General features: G+C 45.3%; 1 protein-coding gene across 1 annotated transcript in view; it reads right to left on the bottom strand.

Moving 5' to 3' along the window:
- Positions 1–4,906: 4,906 nt before the first annotated feature.
- The window catches only part of Flt3 (fms related receptor tyrosine kinase 3), a 34,401-nt gene continuing 20,108 nt past the window's right edge, over positions 4,907–19,199 (bottom strand). The window contains exons 14-20 of the mRNA XM_076922246.1: positions 18,060–18,142; positions 14,548–14,681; positions 11,867–11,989; positions 8,474–8,585; positions 8,029–8,128; positions 6,803–6,908; positions 4,907–5,424 (exon numbers count right to left, since the gene is read on the bottom strand). Coding sequence (XP_076778361.1) covers positions 5,290–5,424; positions 6,803–6,908; positions 8,029–8,128; positions 8,474–8,585; positions 11,867–11,989; positions 14,548–14,681; positions 18,060–18,142 — 793 coding nt within the window. The 3' untranslated portion in view covers positions 4,907–5,289. The remainder of the gene's footprint in view (positions 5,425–6,802; positions 6,909–8,028; positions 8,129–8,473; positions 8,586–11,866; positions 11,990–14,547; positions 14,682–18,059; positions 18,143–19,199) is intronic.

Below are 19,199 nucleotides of genomic sequence, written 5' to 3'. Positions count from 1 at the left end.
CACCTTCCAGCACAACTGACTTCCCAGAGAGCACTTACGCTTCCACCTCAGCTAACTTCATTTTCTATGAAGAAGACACTCTAGACTTTACCCCACACAGCCCAGAAGCATTTTCAAATGTCCTTAGTTTGAAGATGAGTGATCATGGTGTTCAAGGACTGTTTTCATAGGACATCAGCAAAATGGGCAATGTCAGCGTGGGGTAAAGCAGGTAGAGTATCCCTTAGCTAGAGTGGCAGGAACCAGACTAAATTTGCTGTGATTGGAATATTTTCACACGTACAATTCACAGGCTCTGTTTACATTTCATGTATGCCTTATGTATGAAACCTGATGATAACTTGATGCGATAATTTTAACTCATTTCATTCTAACTGCTGTTCACAGGAGGCCAGGCATGGAGTTTTCCATGTGTGATGTATTACACTAGTGTTTGGCGAGTTCAGATTCTGGGTTTTAGTATTTTGGGTTAGGGATGATCACTGCATAACATGAATACATCTTTGAAGAACAAGTCAATATTATTCTTTTTAAAAGAAGGATTTATGTATTTTATGTGTATGTGTATGTGCCCATGTGCATGCAGTGCCCATGGAGGCCAGTAGAGGGTGTTGGATACCTTAAAACTGAAGTTGCAGGTGGTTGTGAGGTCCCAGTTGTGGGTGCTGGGAATTGAACTCAGGTCCTCTGCAAGAGCAGTATGGACTATTAACTGTCTTTCCAGCCCCAACGTTATGCTATTTAAAAGAAGCATTTGGTAGTATACATAGGCTATAATACCATTTTTACAAAACTCAGAAGAGAATATCCATTTTCGTGGAAATGAAGTCCTTTGGGGATTCTAACACTGCACACAAGGAAGTGACTCCAGGTGTAAACATTGTGTTAGACTCCATCCAGAGGGATGTCACAGACACAGTGTGCATATTCTCTGGGTAAAATCGCTTTGAAAGAAGGAAGAGGATTGATGGTTAACTCACATCATCATTCTGCCTTGCTATATCAACACACATCTCACGACAAGTAGCTCAAGAGGCTTTGCAAATACCTTAGTTCTGCTGTCTCCTCCGATTCCATCAAGACAGTGAAGACATAGAAAGCAAGAAACACCATTGGTAGACTAACAGAGAGAGAAGGAACATTGGAAAACTGCTCGGCTGTGCCTGGAGACTGAGAGCTAGCCTCGGGTTCTGCACTAGGTTCTCAGGTGTAAGCAACAGAGACAGCTATAAAAGCTAATGGGAAGAAGTGGTATAGGCACTCAGGAGGCTGAGGCAGGGGAATCTCTGTGAATTCAAGCAAGACTGGTTTACAGAGTGAGCTCCAGGACAGCCAGGGCTACATGGAGAAACCCTATCTTGAAAACAAAACAAAACAAAAACCTTTGTCTGAGAATAAAATAAAATCATTTTGAGTGAGTCAGAGAGAGAGAGAGAGAAAGAGAGAGAGAGAGAGAGAGAGAGAGAGAGAAAGAGAGAGAGGTTTCCATGCTCATGTTCTTAGCAGCAGTATTAACAGTAAACAAGAGGCTGAAGCAATACAAGGTCTCTGTTGATGGATCGATGGCCAAGCAAAGCTTGCTGTGTACCCACAGAAGATTATGTAACCCTAAGAAGGAAAGGAATTCTGGGTCGTGAGGACATTGTGCTAAGTGAAATAAGCCCGTCACGAAACGATAAACTCTGAAGGATTCTGTCTCAGGTTCCAGGAGTGGTCAGATTCACAGCACCCTTAAGTAGGATGGTGGCTTCAAGGGGTTGTGCGATTGAGGACCTCAAAATGTCTAAGAACATGGAGTGACAGAAGTGCCGAGAAGCATCCTGGAGTCCTCGGGTTTGGACTCACAACAACGCAGTTATGCTTACTGCTTTATGGGCTCAGGTTTTTAATTTTTTAAATGATGAATCATTTTTAGGTTTATTTACTGATATCATTTTCTTTTATTTATATTATTTTATGTGGCTTAGTGTCTCACCTGTGTGTATGTCTGTGTATCGTGTGTGTGCTTGGTGCCTGAAGAGGCAGAGAAGAGAACTGGGTCCCCCGGAACTGGAGTTATGGATGGCTCTGAGCCACCGTGTGGATGCTGGGAACTGAACACAGGTTCAGAATCACTGGGCCAGCTCTCCAGCCCCAACTTCTGTTTTTAAAAACAGAAGAGATGGTATGATATTATGATCTGTGCTTCTTCTTTTCCCCCCACAAAGAAAGATAAGTAAGCACAAGTCACTGAACAATGCCAGAGCGCAAGTGTCATCTCAGGGTGACTAAGGGTTTGGAGACTGCAACTCCTACCGTTTCAAATCCTCAGAGAAACTGGGCAGCCATTAGGTCTGACTTCCGAGGTGGCTGGGAAGACCGAATGGAAGAAGCTGCAGACGTCTAGATCACAACAAGGGTTTCACAAATATGAGGACCTGGGGAAATTTCCACATATTACCAAGGACAAAGCCCACATCTGACAACAGGGTCAGTGTGGTTGATTCCATTTATATGTTAAAGCAAAGAAGTGTATGGTGATTTGAATGAGAAACCCCCCACCCTTAGGCTATGTGTCTGAACACTTAGTCCCCAGTTGGTGGCACTCTTTGGGTGAGTGTATTGGAATCTTTTCAAGGCATGACTGTGCTGGAGGGAGCACCTCTGCCTCTGGGGTGGGCTTCTGTTGTTTGTTTGTTTGTTTGTTTGTTTGTGACAGGGTCTCACTATGTATTCTGGGCTGGCCTGGGACTCACTATATACTCCAAACTGGACACAGATTCATAGGGAGCCGCCTGCCTCTGCCTCCCAAGTGTTTGGATTAAAGGTGTGCGCCACCATATCTGGCGAGCTTTTGAGAGTTTATATCCTAACCCCATTTCCATTTCACGCTCTGCTTTGTGCTTCTGGTTGAGTCTGTGATGGCTCAGGTTCCTGCTCCAGCTGCCGTGCCTCTCTGCTGTGGTTGGTAGAGGTGTGTGTGTGTGTGTGTGTGTGTGTGTGTGTGTGTGTCTGTGTGTGTGTGTGTGTGTGTGTGTAATAAAGACAAGAATGTAGGAGAAATACACTCTGAACTGGAAGCTGGGCTGGAGAGGTTTCCCAATGCTTGTTATACGGCTAAAGGACTGTGCCACTTATTTAAGTAGGAACAACATTAGCTGAATGTCTGTCAGCAAGCATATCCTATGCTTTTGCACGAGTAGGTTAAACAGTAACCAAATGTCTGTCTACACTTATTACTTCCTTGGAATTGAGTGTTTGGATTCACCTAAAATCACACCTGCCTTCAAACTGCTCAAGCTCCAGCTTAAAAGAGAGGATGAGGGCTGGAGAGACGGCTCAGCAGTTAAGAGCTGCTCTTCTGGAGGTCCTGAGTTCAATTCCCAGCAACCAACATGATCGTTCATAACCATCTGTAATGGGATCCGATGCTCTCTTCTGGTGTGTCTGAAGACAGCGACAGTGTACTCATATAAATAAATAAACAAACCTCTAGAGAGAGAGAGAGAGAACATTGTCACAGAAGCTAATTACAGCATCAGACAGGAAGGCTGTCTGTGCAGAGACAATCTAATGATATAGACAAGAAGCTCTCACTGGTTGCCATGGAGGCAGCTATCCCTGGTGGGCGTGGAGACGAAGGCTGAGGCAGAAGAGAGGGCTAGAAAACCCCAGACACATCCAGGACCATCCAAGCAGTTTTGGCTAGAGAGAAAACACTCTGAAGACAGTGTCAAGAGGTGAAACAGAAGCAGAGGGGTGGAAGCTGAATCAACGGAGAGACCTGGTGCTTACAAGACGCGGCGACACACTCAAAAATGTCAGTGCTTAGGGAGATGGAACTTGCATCAGGTAAGAGACACATTAGAGCAGCGGTTTTGTTCTCAACCTATGGGTGGAGACCCCCGTAGCAATAGCACATTAGATATTTATATTATGATTCATAACAGTAGCAAAATGGGGCTGGAGAGATGGCTCAGTGGTTAGGAGCACTGACTGCACTTCCAAAGGTCCTGAGTTCAAATCCCAGCAACCACATGGTGGCTCACAACCATCTGTAATGAGATCTGATGCTCTCTTCTGGTGTGTCTGAAGACAGTGTACCCATATATAATAAATAAATCTTAAAAAAAAAAAAAAACAGTAGCAAAATTACAGTTATGAAGTAGCAATGAAATCATTTTACCATTGGGGGGTCACCACACATGAGAAACTGTATTAAAGGGTCTCGGCATTAGGAAGGGTGAGAAACACTGCATTAGATGGAAAAGAGGCCAAAGAATCAGATAAAACTGGGCATGGTGGCACAGCTGGGATTCCAGCACTCAGGAGGTAGGGACAGGAGAACCGGAAGTTCAAGGTCATCCTTAGCTACACCGTCCATCTGAGACCAGCCTGGGGTACATGAGATCCTGTCTTAGGACAAAGCAAAGAAATAAAGGGTAGAACTCAGTGATATCCAGCGTGCAAAGGGACAGAGCAAGGCGAGTTTATAAGCCTACGGGCTGAAAGTTGCTCAGCTTTGAAAGGCCAACAGCAAATGGGTAGGCAAGGGAGTTATGGAGAGCAGCAGACGTGGTACCCGCTGTCCTCAGTCTGGCTGACTCGGGATGCTTTAACATTCCCGTGAAAGAGCTGGCCTTTTACCAGATGTGGTGATGCACGCTGCTCACCCCAGGACACAAGGCAGAGGCAGGAGGATCCCAGGTTTGAGGCCAGCCTGAGCTAGATCATTAGATCCTGTCTCAAAACCAAACAACACCAAGCATCCCCAAGAGTGCAGCTGCTCAAGAGAAAAAACAAACAAACGACAACAACAAAAACCAAGAAATCTCATGTACCGATGAGGCCAGGAGCTTACGGTTCAAGTAAAGGACCAAGAACCAACGTTTCTAGAGTAGAAAGTTTATTTCCATCCATAAAATATATCACTAAACAGATGAAAAAGTTACATATTATTTTAAAACATAGATTTTTTTTTAAAAAAATCATATTTTGCTTCTTTCTCCTTAGCAAAACTGGGTTTGTTTTGTTTTATGTATTTACAAGAATATGCTATATTTCAGATACATGGCTTTCCCCTCAAGCCGGCCTGGAAAGGCCTCCCAGTTTAGGCAGGCTTACCAGTAAGTCTCATTGCTGGCTCTTCTGCCTGTACGAGGGGTGGTCACTTTGGAGTAATGGCGGATAGCATCTAGAGAAAAGTCCAGCGAAGCAACAGGCCGGTAGGGCGCTTCCTCTGAGGCGAGGCTAGCCTTGGCTCTGCAGCTCTACAGCCTGTCTAGGGTGGCGGGATCCAAGGCCTCCTCGCTAGCTTCTTTCTCTGTGAATCTTCACCTGGGCCTGTGGTGACGGTGGCTCTGAGCCTGCCTCTCTGCTGATAGGCCGCCTGTTTTGGTGGATGGATGGATGTTCTGGAACGCTGCCACCCATGTTCTGGTACATCTGGAAAAGGGGAGAGGCAGCAAGGATGACCAGCTGAGCAAGTCTCACCTGGGTGCCTAGAAAGCACAGTTCTTAAATAAACCTTACTTTTATACAGATCGTAAAATATGAATGTAGGGGAGGGAGCGGTGGCTCAGTGGTCAAGAACACTGGCTGCTCTTGCAGAAGACCTGAGTTTGGTGCCGGGAGCCTGTGTAAGGTGGCTCGCGATTACTTGTAACTCCAGCTCCAGGGGACTCGGGACTCCACACCCTCTTCTGTTTTCTGAGGGTCCCCATACACACTAATACACAAAGCTAAAAATTAGTATTTTTTAGTTCTTTTTTTTTAAAGCTGAAAATTTAAATAATCTTAAAAATATAAAACTATGAATGTGGGTAGTTTCTATGGCTTGTTTTAAAGTTTTGTTTACTTTATGGCTATGAGTGTGTTCTTCAGTATGGGAATGCAGTGCCCACAAAGGCCAGAAGAGGGCATCGGAGTGCCTAAAATTGTAGTTACAGGCGCTTGTGAGCCACCATGTTCATGTTCACTGGGAAGTGACCCCTGGTCCTCTGCAAGAGCAGCCAGTGCTCTAACCACTGGGCCATCTCTCCAGCCCCTTCCATGGGTTTTGGTTTCTCTGAAACAGCAGCCGCTCATTTTAATGAAAAGTAGGAAAAAGGCAGATGGCAGATGGTTTATCCTTTACAGAACTATCATCCCACAAGATGTCCACATTAAAGTGTAAAGTAGCAAACACTACATGAGATGTTCGTGACAGAGGCAGGATCTGAACCTGGGCTATGAGAATTCAAGGCTCCACTCTCATCTGGAGCAGCCCCCTCCTGTGCTGGGAGTGCTAAGGAGGGGCTAGTGAGGTAATACCAAGATCCTGTTGCTCAAGGATCATTTATTTAGCTTTGCAACCCATTTTACAGATGGGAACATCAAGGCCAAAGAAGAAATTTGCCATCATTCACATCAGTGAGGACTGGGCAGCAGAGATGGAATGAGTCTTAGGGCTTTGGGCTAGAGCCCTTCCCATCCACACCCACCCTCACACAGTTGAGAGGAGCCTATGTTCATGTGTCGCATTGATTTAGAACAGGCCAGTGGCTCCTGGAGGAGTTAAGGTTTATTTAGTTGTGTAGTCCTTTGCACCGGACCCTGCAGGGCTTTTAACTTATTCATCAGTTGGATGAAATCACAGGAAAGCCCCGGCCCCCAAGCCCACACCAGGAAGTAGGTCTTGCTGCACATAACTGTGGAAGTGAGGTGAGACAAAGTGAGGTGAGAAAGACAACCTGCCACAACCAGATCTGAGGACATCGGTGCTGGGGCTGACACCCACACATCTCCCCGGGGACGGTTATCATCAAGCCATGTCTCTACTTACTGCTTCCTCTGCCTCTGCCAGCTGACATCCTAAAAATGAAGTCAGGTTGGGGAAGGATGGCCGCTTCCTTGAGTCAAAAGCCCAGCAGGATTGCATTACAAAGTATCTGTGAGAGAGCCAAGCAGAGGCTGAGGTGAGGCAGTGTGAATGAACTCAGAGCCATCCACAGCGAACGCCCAGGGCAGCGTCTGCCCCGCCGTGTGGGACAGCCTGTGCACCGTGTGCTGGCTTTGTGGGAAGCTCAAACGAGAATTTTTACCAGAGATGTGAGGTGAAGTCAAACCCTCAGGTACCCCAAGCAGACAAAGGCAGTCCTGGAGTGCTCCCAGGAGGGCAGCAAGGCTACCTGAAGCAAACGGTTTTTCTCTGCTTACTTTGTTTCTTTGCTTCTTGTTCCCTCCTTCCCTCCTTTCCTCCTTCCTTTCTTCTTTCCTTCCTTCCTTCCTTATCTTGCCATTAGCACAGGCTAGCCCACAGCTTCATGCCTTACCTCTGGAGTACTAGGGTTATAGGCAAGTGTCCTCTTGCCCTTCCTGTTGCCCCCCTCCTAAAAAATTTTATTGATTAATTGACTGATTTTTTTTTTCAAGACAGGATCCCACTACATAGCTTTGGCTGTCCTCAAACTTACTCTGTAGACCAGGTTAGCCTCAAACCACAGAGATCTGTCTGCCTCTCTGCTTCCCAAGTGCTGGAATTAAAGGCAGGTGCCACTGTACCAAGATTTCTCTGCTTTTAAAAAGGAATCATGGGCTGGAGAGATGGCTCAGCAGTTAAGAGCACTGACTGCTCTTCCAGAGGTCCTGAGTTCAGTTCCCAACAACCACATGGTGGCTCACAACCATCTGTAATGGGGTCTGATGCCCCCTTCTGGTGTGTCTGAGAACAGCAACAGTGTACCCACATACATAAATAAATAAGTAGATAAAAGCTCTGTAATGTAGTAGGAAAGTAGCTTTAACAAGTGGTGGTGGCGCACGCCTTTAATAACAGCACTCAGGAGGCAGAGGCTGGCGGATCTCTGAGCTTGAGGCCAGCCTGGTCTACAGGACAGCCAGGGCTACACAGGGAAACCTTGGCTCAAAAAGAAAACAAAACAAAAGAAGAAACAAACAAACCAACAAAGCCAGCAAGTGTTTGGTTTTGTCATGCATTTGGAAGTCTTAGAGCCCACAGTAAACGTCTGGTACCCAACCCCAGTCCAGCCCCAGTCTGCTTGTACTTACATCTCTTCGGTGGCATAGAATGGCTGCTCCATTTTAAATCCATTCTGAATCAGTTTATAGAAGTTAGCATCAACAGGGATGCCGGGGTAAGGGTTCACACCTGGGAAAAGCGCACGCTCAGTGGGGCCCCACAAACACTGGTCTTCCTGTTTGTTTATTTAGCATGCACTCTGTCTGAAGACAAGCACAGAGGATTCCCCAGCGCCAGACCAGACCCACCCTGTACCGAGGGATCCAGAAGTCCCCAATCAATTCCAGAGGGCGGGAAAGGCAGATCGCAAATGTCAGCAAATAACAACAGAGGCAGACCAGAAGCTGCAAGCAACTGAGCAGTGTTTCACCCACCCTCTGGCTTGCAAGGTAAAGGGGTGCAGGAGGGGTGCAGGAGGAGTGGGAGACACAAAGCCAGAGCCCAGAGTGGCCTGCCTGTGCCACACGTACGTACCCAGTGAAAATATCTCCCAGAGAAGGATGCCGTAGGACCAGACGTCACTCTTGATTGTATAGATCCCTTCAAATAAGCTCTCGGGTGCCATCCACTTCACTGGCAGCCGCGCCTGTGTAAAATGCAAGAGAGGCTGGGTTAGCGCCCACGTGTCGACTTGGAGATTTTTAAAAGGCTTTTGTTTTTAATTTTATGTGCACGAGTGTTTGGTCTGCGTGTATGTAAGTGTGCCACATGCATGCAGTGCCAGAGGATGCCAGAAGGGGGTGTCAACATCCCTTGGAACTGATGTTCTAGAGAGAGGTGAGCCACCTCATGGGAGTTGAGAACTGAACCTGGGTCCTCAGCAAGAGCAGCCAGTGCTCTAACCACTGAGCCATCTCTCCAGCCCCTCTTTGTTGTTGTTAGATGATAAAATTGGAAACCTGAGGCCATTTAAAAACAAAGATTTATTGGTGTTTTGCCTTCATGTATGTCTGTAAAAGTGCTGTGTCTCCTGGAACTAGAATTACAAACAGGCGTGAGCTGACACGTAGGTGTGGAAACTGAGCCTGGAATGGCTGGAAGAGCAGCCAGCGCTCTAACCACTGAGCCATCTCTCCGGCCTTTGTGAGTTTTTGTTTTGTTTTCCGTTAGATGATCAAATTTATTTATTTATTTATTTATTTATTTATTTACCTAATTACTTATTTATTTTTGGTTTTCAAGACAGGATTTCTCCATGTAGCCCTGGCTGTCCTGGAACTGGCTCTGTAGACCAGGCTGGCCTCAGACTCACAGAGATCCACCTGCCTCTGCTTCCTGAGTGCTGGGATTAAAGGCATGCGCCACCACTGCCCAGCATTATATGATAAAATTTAAAACCTAAGAACACTCTTAATGATGAAAACAAAAAAGTAGAAGCTTTTCAGAAATATGTTTCTTATCTATTTATCATCTATCTATTTATCTATCATCTATTGTGTATATCTAACACCTATCACCTGTTTTATTCATCTCCTTTCTATATCTATCTTTCATCTATCTATTTTTCTATTCCGAGACAGGGTCACACTATGTCGCCTGGGCTACATAAGAAGCAGAATAGGACCTCGAACACACAGATCCGCCTGCCGTTGCCTCCTGAGAGTTGGGTTTAAAGGCATGGACCACCACTCCTGGCAAAATACACTTCTTTAAAAGTCATCTTGGACAAAGGCTTGTGCTTGGAATTGGCAAGTGCAGTAGCAACGCCCTTCACTAAGGAAGAGCTCTGTCTTTGCTGGGAGGTAGACAAGGTCAGGCCGAACAGAATCATTTACCAGAGCTTTTCTCAGAACTGAAGAGAAGGAACATCCTCAAGGACTGTGGGGGACTTAAGTTATCACACCTAGAAATAACCACAGGCTGCCCTCTGGGCTTGAATAACTTCCAGCAGTGTGAAACGGGCTTTGCTCTAATTTGCATGAGGACACAGTGGTTAGTTAGATCCTGGGGCGCAGGGTTTTGTTCTGATTTGGTTCCAGCAGGCAAAAGCAGAGCCTCAGAAGGAAATCCTCTTTTAAATCCTATGCAAATGGAGTCACTGAATGAATCCAGTCTGGGCCACTTGACTCATTAACAGAAGGTTCTGAATAGAATTCACCTTCCCACAGGAGAGCCCACTAGTGGCGTGGAAGCCACATAATCACCCAGAGCAGTCACATATTATCGCTGCAGCTACCATCCCTGGGAACCGGTTCTAAGCCACCCGAGACGAGTATTAATTTGAGTTCTCATATTTTTGGGTAAAGGGCTATGTTATTGATTTGATTGATTTGTTTCTGGGAACCTAGGAAGTAAATTCAAAATCCTGTAGGAAGTAGGAAGACACCACAGTGAGTGACACAGACACAGGCTCTGCACCGCTCACATCCGTGCACGGAGCAATATGCTTTTCTTTGTCTCCATTTCCTCTTCCCAGAGTGGGTATTTTCAGAGGGTGTTGGGCAGAGAGGAGGAACTGGAGCAATCTGGCCTGCTGTTATTTCACAAACAGGGATGATAATACTGAGACTCCCCCCCCCCACTCCCTTCCCCTCCCCCAGCACTGACTGAATACACAGCGCCAGAGGGACTTGTACCAAGGTGTCCTAATTCCTTCTTTTTCTTCCTCATTCTGAGGCTTGACCCAAAGCCTCATAAAGGCCAGGCAAGAGCTCTACGCCTGAGTGACATCCCCACTGTTCTTTTCCTCCTTTCTTTCTTTAAAAATTTTATGCCAAGGGGACATGGTGGTGACGCACACCCTTATCCCCAGTGCTCAGGAGACAGAGGCAGGCAGATCTCTGAGTTCAAGGCCAGCCTGGTTTACAGAGTGAGTTCCAGGACAGCCTGGACTACACAGAGAAATTCTGTCTCAAAAACCAAAAAGAAGAAAAATTATGTTTTTATTTGTGTGCATGTGTGGGCATTGCTACTGCACACAGGTGAAGGTCAGAGGTCAACTTACAGGATTCCGGCTTTTTCCACCGTGTGGTTTTGGGGGCAGCTCTAGTCCTCAGATGTAGCAGCAAGTGCTTTTATCTGCTGAGATATCTTATTATTTGTTTATCTATCTATCTATCTATCTATCTATCTATCTATCTATCTATCTATGTATCTACCTATCATTTTCTATCTACCTTTCTTTCTTTCTTCCCATCTTAAACATTTATTTTACCTCATCATACTTTAAATTTATTTTTAATTATGTGTAGGTACGTGCGCATGAGCACACATGTCTAAAGAGGCCAGAGGCATTGGATTCCCTGGAACTGGATTCATAGATGCTTGTCAGTATCCTGCCCTGGTTCCCTGGAAAAGCGGTTTGTGCTGTTAACCACTGAGCCCTCTCCGGCCCCTTCCATTCTCTTTTAATGAGCAAACGTCAGTCATGTTTTACTTAGGTCTTCCTGCACTAGTCTAATAGTGACAGAATAACAAACGCTATTAAACTACAGTGCCTTTAAATTTTATAGTGAATATCTGTATGCTGCCTGTTCAGAAAAACAAGCCTGTTGTTCATGTTACCTTCTCTCATGGTTGGAAACATAACTCAACAGCCGCTTTATAGCTAAGGAAATTGAAACAGTTCCGAGTAAGGGCATTTCTTCCTTCCTTCCTTTCTTTCTTTCTTTCTTTCTTTCTTTCTTTCTTTCTTTCTTTTTTTGTGAAGATCGCATGCCAACCCCTAATGGACCTGCCCTGAGTGGTCAGCCCCAGAGATGTGTGGCTATTTTGCTTAGCTCTCATCGAGCACAGAAGTCTTTTCAGCCTAAATGAGTAAAGCACTGGGGTTTTTTTTTCCTCCCCCTCAGTGTCACCATAAATCAAAAGCGCATTACAGTGAGTGCAGATGTTTCCTGTACTTGTGACAAAAAGCAAACGGCTCACATTGCCCCTGACGACGTAGCTGGAGTCACTCAGGATGTCTCGGGCCAGTCCAAAGTCACAGATCTTCACCACCTTCCTGTGGGTGACCAGCACGTTCCTGGCTGCCAGGTCTCTGTGAACACACTGGGAGAGAGAGGCTGGAATGACGCTGGCTGTGACTTACACGCCTTCCGAGACTCGCAACAGTTATAAAGGACAGAGGGTGACCCGTGACTGTCACACATCCCACGAACACTGGCTGACTCCTACCTTACCTCAGCCACAGTCATCTGAAGCATCCCTGGAGCTATGAGCAAAAGAAGAGCTAAAAAAGAGCCTTCATGGAGCTCCAGAGCCGGCTTCTGGTGTGAGAACAGAATCTTTTCTGGATAAAGAGCCAGCTTTAGGAATAAAATTGCATCATGTCTGACAGGCCTGATGGTGCAGACCCATAATCTCAGCACTGAGGAGGACTTCCAAATTTGAGGCCAGCCTAGACTATACAGAGAGGTCTTATCTCTAAATAAATAAATAGATTAATATCAAAGAAAGTATTCAGAAGAAGTAAGTTTGGGGGACCAAAGAGATGACAGCTCAGTGAGAAAAAGCATTTACCATGTAACCATGATGTCCTGAGCTCGATTCCTGGGTCCCACAGTGGAAGAATTAACTCCCGAAGTTTGTCCTCTGTACACACACTATGGTACATGTGCCCCACAGTCATACGCACGCACGCACGCACGCAGGGATGCACGGGCACAGCATGCTCACATGCACACACAGGGTGCAGGAGGCAGACAGACAGACAAGACAGAAGATGCCAATGAGTTTCGAGGAGTCTGTGAGAGTCGAGCGCAGAGTCTCTGGAGGGAATGAACTCTGGAAGGCATTGCTGGAAAGCACATGGCATCCGTAGGGGTCCGCTACACCCCCTTCAGCCTTTAAAAGGACAAAGCCTATAAAACTGGGAACGTCTGTGCCGTGACTCCAGATCAGCTTCTCCAAGTCTGCTTTTCTTCATGTGGCATCTCCTTGACGTCTGTCCCCAACCCCAACATGTCCTCCTGTCTACCTGTTCTGTCCATCTTCTCCACTGCTGCTCTGGGAAAGGCTCCTGCAGACCAGCAAGAAGCCTTCCCTGCCTGGCCTGGCTTTACCCAGTCCTCTTCCTTGTCCTTCCCTCTGGATTCCATCCAAGGCTCTCCTGTTCTCTCCCCTGCTCCCACCCCCATCTCCACGGCTCTTCCTGGTCTCTACGTCTGCCATCAAGGCAAGGTCCCACTCAACCTAAGGGCACAACTGCCACCACTCAAGTCTCCATTTTCAACCCAAACACTTCTTCTGCATGTGACATAGGCACACTGAGCACCTCCTTCCCTTCACTCTCCTTCTACAGACTTCTGTGATTACCTCCGTCTGAAGGCATCTCCCCCAAGACCCACACGCCCTAACCATCTGTGTTCCCTGCTCTCTTATCTCTTTAAAAACTTGCCTCAGCTGCTGCATGAGCCCTCACCAGAAGCCATTTTTTTCCCTGTCCTGCACTGGCCAGATCTACCATTCATGTTCCTTGGGGGTAGCCATGCTTACTTCAGTGACAATATTAATCACAAGACACTGATCTGATTTGTAGGTCTGCTTGTCTCTCCCTTAGCTACATTATGATATCACTACTATTATTCTCTGAGCCCTGACGTCACACCCTCATCGGGTTTCTGCCCCAGCACAGTGTCGCATGGAGCCACACCAATGTGTGACAGAATCACAGACTGGGGAGAGCACAGTGCTGGGCGTGACTAGAGCAGAAGGCCTGCGGTGAAGACAAACAGTCTAAAAACTGGACGTTCTTCAAAGGTCCATGTCATAACATGTCTATGAGTAAGAGTAAAAAGGCAGCCAAGCTACGATGATCAGGTTAGATAATTCAGGGCAGTTTTTACATGTTCCCTGTTTACAGTGGGCCTGTGGAAAGGGCTGACCCAAAAACAAGCAGAAGAGAATGTTTGCTCAAGGACACCGGCTGCCTTTGGGACACCGGCTGCCTTTGCGACATCTAGCCCTTCCTTGTGTTTCAATAGTTTGTGTAGGGCACACACAGGAAAAATGTTATATCCTTTTTCTCCTGCTAATCTGCTTACCACCACATTGCTTCAGCAGACATAAAGATTCGAGGCTTTGGTGACTGATAGTATGGAATGACAGGGACAGCGGGGAAGCAGCAGCAGTGACTAATGCACGGGGAGATCACGATTTGGGGCAGGTCCCACAGCCTTCCTGCTGCAGTGCTTGAGAATACGGGCTAGCCACTGTGTAGAGACAGGTTCCACAGTGCTGTGGCCAGTCTAGGCTGCATGTGTCCAGGCTGGCTGGCTGGGGAGGCAGAGCTGGTGAACTTTGGGCCTCCATTCATGCCCCTGACTGCAGGGAACAATGTGAATCTCTGTGTCTGCAGGAGTGACAACACTTCAATGTAGCTTTTCAGGGACTTCCCTAGACATCCATGGGACAGTGGCTCTAACCAGCGACAGGGCTACATTACAGGTATGAGAAGTGCTAGGGGCAGGGTGCAGATATTAAGGGAGGCATGTTAAAATGACCAAGGAACAAATGTAGACTCAACTTGCTCAAAGCTGCATGCACATGTTCCTTTCTATGGTTCTATTTTATACTTTCTGTCCGTTTTCTCTTTAAAAGGTGCTTACCGACTTGAACTCCAGGAACTCCATGCCTTTGGCCACTTGATATGCAAAACAAAGAAGGTCTTCAAATGTCAGCACGTTCAAATCTTCTTCCTCTTCTTCTTCTAGCCTCTTTTGGTTTTCATATTCAATCTCATCTGTAAAAATATATCCACTCTTCGCATTCCCCAAACACTTGGCAGTGCACTATCAGACCTCTGTGAGACGCAGCTAAGGTGACATCAGTGTGGAGATATTTATAAGTCATTAGATCTGGTCTCCTGCTCTAGGCTCAATAAACCAAATCGAATGGCCGTCACACAGACGAAAGGTTCATCATACAAAGAGAAAGGATTATTTGACCTTTGGAGAAATCAGAAGCAACCACCAAACCTCCTGAGCAGGCCACATTCTGGGCACGAAGATGGAATGGCTTCTGCTTCTATCCTTACTGAAGAGTTTATCTTGAGGGAAACTGATGTTAAGCTATCAGTCACCTTTCTCATTTCCTGACTCCAGTCCCGGGAAAATGATCTAAAATGATCAGCCTGTTCCTGTAAGCGACACGTGTCCCTGGCTGTCCTGGAATATGCTATGTAGACTTGGCTGACCTTGAACTCACAGACTACCACTCTGCATCCTGTGTGCTTGGGTCAAAGTCGTGCACCACCATTCCTGTCCTGATCTCTGCCTCCCCTTTTTTATTCCCCTTCAGTCATTTTTCTCTCTATAAACCAGCCTCTTCTTAGTCTACTTGAACAGTCACTCTGTTTTCTGGAATGAAGTACTGTTCAACTGCCAAGGGGCTGGAGGGATGGCTCCATGGTTAAGAGCACTGGATGTTCTTGCAGAGGACCCAGGCTTAGTTCCCAGCACCCATATGATGGCTCACAACTGTCTGTAAGGCTAGTTCCAGGGAATGTGACTCTTCTTCTGGCCTCCAAAGGTACCAGGCACACACGGTGCACATACATACATACATACACACACACACACATACACACACACATACATATACACACATACAGGCAAACAAACTCTCAAGCAACAGTATCAGGAATAGAGTGTTTGCGAAGTGACCAGGTAATGAGCATGGGACAAGGGAGTCTATAAAACAGGAAGAGGAGAACGGGCAAGATGGCTCATCAGGTAAAGGTGTTTCCACAGAGGACCCAAGTTCAATCCCTGGAACCTTCATGTTGAAAGGAAAGAATGGATTTCCCCCACAAGACACTAACACAATTTTTTAAAAAAAAGTTTTTTTTAAAGAGAAGGAAGCTCGTTCTTGGCCTCTGTGTGCGGGCTGGGGACACAGTAAGATTAGCACGTCCACGTGAGGAGTAAGTGTCAGCTGCTCCTTGATGATCTTGATTTTCGAGCCTCCAGAACTGTGAGAAATAATGTAGTCAGTTTATGATACCCAGTCGTTAATAATCTGTTAAAGCCATCTGAGCTAAGACAATGAATATTAATTTGAATCCTTCTTGGGGCAGGAGAGATGGCTCAGTGGTTAAGAGCACTGGCTGCTCTTTCAGAAGACCTGGGTTCAGTTCCCAGAACTCACATGGTGGCTCACAATCCAGTCCCAGGGCATCTAACGCCCTCTTCTGGGTCTCCGAGGGCACTGCAATCAGGTGGTGCACAGACATACACAGTAGGCAAAACATCCTAACATTATCCCTCCTTCCCTTCAAAAATTCTGTCAGTAAAAAAAAAAAAACAAAGACTGATCGACTGTCCACCGCATTTTATGAGCTGTATTTTATACTTCACATCCTTCTGTTTAGTCCTTCTAACAGTCCTAAGAGGAAAGTAGTATTGGATCAATTTTATAAGTGAGGAGCGGGGACTCTGGATGTCTAACTTGTCTGGAGCCAACTGTTCTGAAGGTCAACTCTGAGTCTAGAACTCACTGTCTTCGCAGGTACAACCTGGCTCCAATTAGCTTACGACTTTATAAAGAGTATTCTGAACAAACAAACTAGTTCTAGGTGCTTGTTAGTTGACCATGGGCATGGAGTTCACAACTACTGGCTTTTGACTTTCCAAGAAAGCACGCACTGACAAAGCCTGTCTGTGACCTAAGCAAAGACACACTGCTTCTGCTCTGCCGCCCAAGGCTCAGTGAGAAAAGCTGCCCTTAGGCCTGACAAGCTGACATCTGTCCAGTACCAGCTCTCTCAGTCAGTTGTCCTCTGACTTCCATGGGGTGCCATAGCATGAGTATGCCTGATCACAAGTACACACACAGATACACACACATATACATACATACATACATACCATACACATATAAACACACAGACATACACACACATATACATACATACATACATACCATACACATATAAACACACACACATACATACACATATACATACATACATACATACCATACACATATAAACACACACACATACACACACATATACATACATACATACATACCATACACATATAAACACACACACATACACACACATATACATACATACATACATACCATACACATATAAACACACACACATACACACACATATACATACATACATACATACCATACACATATAAACACACACACATACACACACATATACATACATACATACATACCATACACATATAAACACACACATATACACACACATATACATACATACATACATACCATACACATATAAACACACACACATACACACACATATACATACATACATACATACCATACACATATAAACACACACACATACACACACATATACATACATACATACATACCATACACATATAAACACACACATATACACACACATATACATACATACATACATACATACCATACACATATAAACACACACACATACATACACACATCACACATATATATACATATACAAACACACACATACATACACACATCACACACATATATATACATATACAAACACACACACATACATATATATACACACCACACACACATACACATATCATACACACATATACACACATACAAATGTATATACCACACACATACACACATATACACATATAAACACACACATATACACACACCCTATGCAAAAGCACATATACACATAAACACAAATCACACATACACAAACACATATATACATACACGTACCACACACACACATATATACATACACATACCCTACACACATGCACACACACTGAACACACATATACACACATACAAACATACATTCACAGAACAAATACATGTACATACATATATACATATACACACAGCACACATACATGTACACACATACACACATACATATACCCCACACACTTGCGCATACACACATACACACACACACATATATATATACAAACACACATACACATACCACACACATATATACACCACACACCATGCATCATGTGTATGCACACACATGCGCACACACACACACACACACACTTGTAATTTTAAAAAAGTTTAAAAGTAGCTGGCATGGGCCTCTTGGATTCATTTCAAAGTGCTACCAACGAGAGTAAAACATTACCTTCAGAGTGAATTGGATTCTCATTGAACCGTGAGATCCGATCCGGGGGCGGGTGTATCTGAACTTCTCGTGAACCCGGCATACTATTAAAAATAAATTTGTTTCTTTGTTATTTACATTGTTCTTCTGAGCAGACATTTTATTAGAAAAAGTACATTTCATCAGAGGAACAGATTCAGTTACAAGTGGGCTTTTGAATAGAAAGCCCAGTGCCGGCTTGTCAGTGGTACCCCGTGTACATTAAAAACATCTGTGCGTGGGGCTTGCAGAGCCAACCTGGGTAAGAGGGGCCATTCGGTCACTGTCCCGCTGTACACTGGGTACACAAAACAGAACTGGGGCTGTAAATGGTTTCTATGTCCTGAAGTTTATAAAGAGAAGAACAGGGTTACAGCGTGTCCTCCTGTTCCCAAATTCAAGCCATTGCCCTTTTCAGAGTTCATGCAACACAGGGCTCATAAATGAGGTGTTTTGCTATTCTTTTTAAGAAATGTGTTTGAGCTGTAGGTTTCTGCCGTGCTGGGGATGTACCCAGGGCCTCGTGCGTGTGTGTGCGCTCTGCTGGAAGCTGTACCCCCAGCTCAGCGCCATCTTTTCAACACCGCTTCTGTGAACCATGTTTCCCTCCTCTGGGGGTAAGCACACAGCTGGGCTCGGTGTCCTACCATAGGAGCTTATCCCACTCGATGACTCCCTTCCCCTTTGGAAAATGGTTTAGTGCTTTCAGTACACTTAATACCCCAGTGACCAAAAATGAACCAAAGGAGCTAATTATTGGCCACGCACATCTGTGCTAGGATAGTTCCTCTGGTGTAGAGCATGCATGGCAGCCCCTGGTGCTCGGTGGTGGAGGAGGATGTGTTGAATATGAATGAAGCCCTGGGTTTTCCCCCAGCACTACAAACTCACACAATAATAAATAATAAGTGAAATATAATAATATATAAAATACCAATAAATAGGGCATAGTAACACATGAACAATAGTAACCAATGATAAAACAGTATACTATTAATAGTAAGCTGTTCTGTGAAGTTACTTAAAACTTAAGGATGGTTTATTTCTGGACTTTTCTATTTAGTATTTTTGAGCCACGTCCTCTGGTGGGTAATTGAAACTTCATTAAGTAAAAAAAAAGAA

This window comes from Arvicanthis niloticus, chromosome 24 (assembly GCF_011762505.2).
Source record: "Arvicanthis niloticus isolate mArvNil1 chromosome 24, mArvNil1.pat.X, whole genome shotgun sequence".
In the NCBI taxonomy this organism is placed as follows: Eukaryota; Metazoa; Chordata; class Mammalia; order Rodentia; family Muridae; genus Arvicanthis; species Arvicanthis niloticus.
This window is presented reverse-complemented; position numbering and strand designations above follow the sequence as displayed.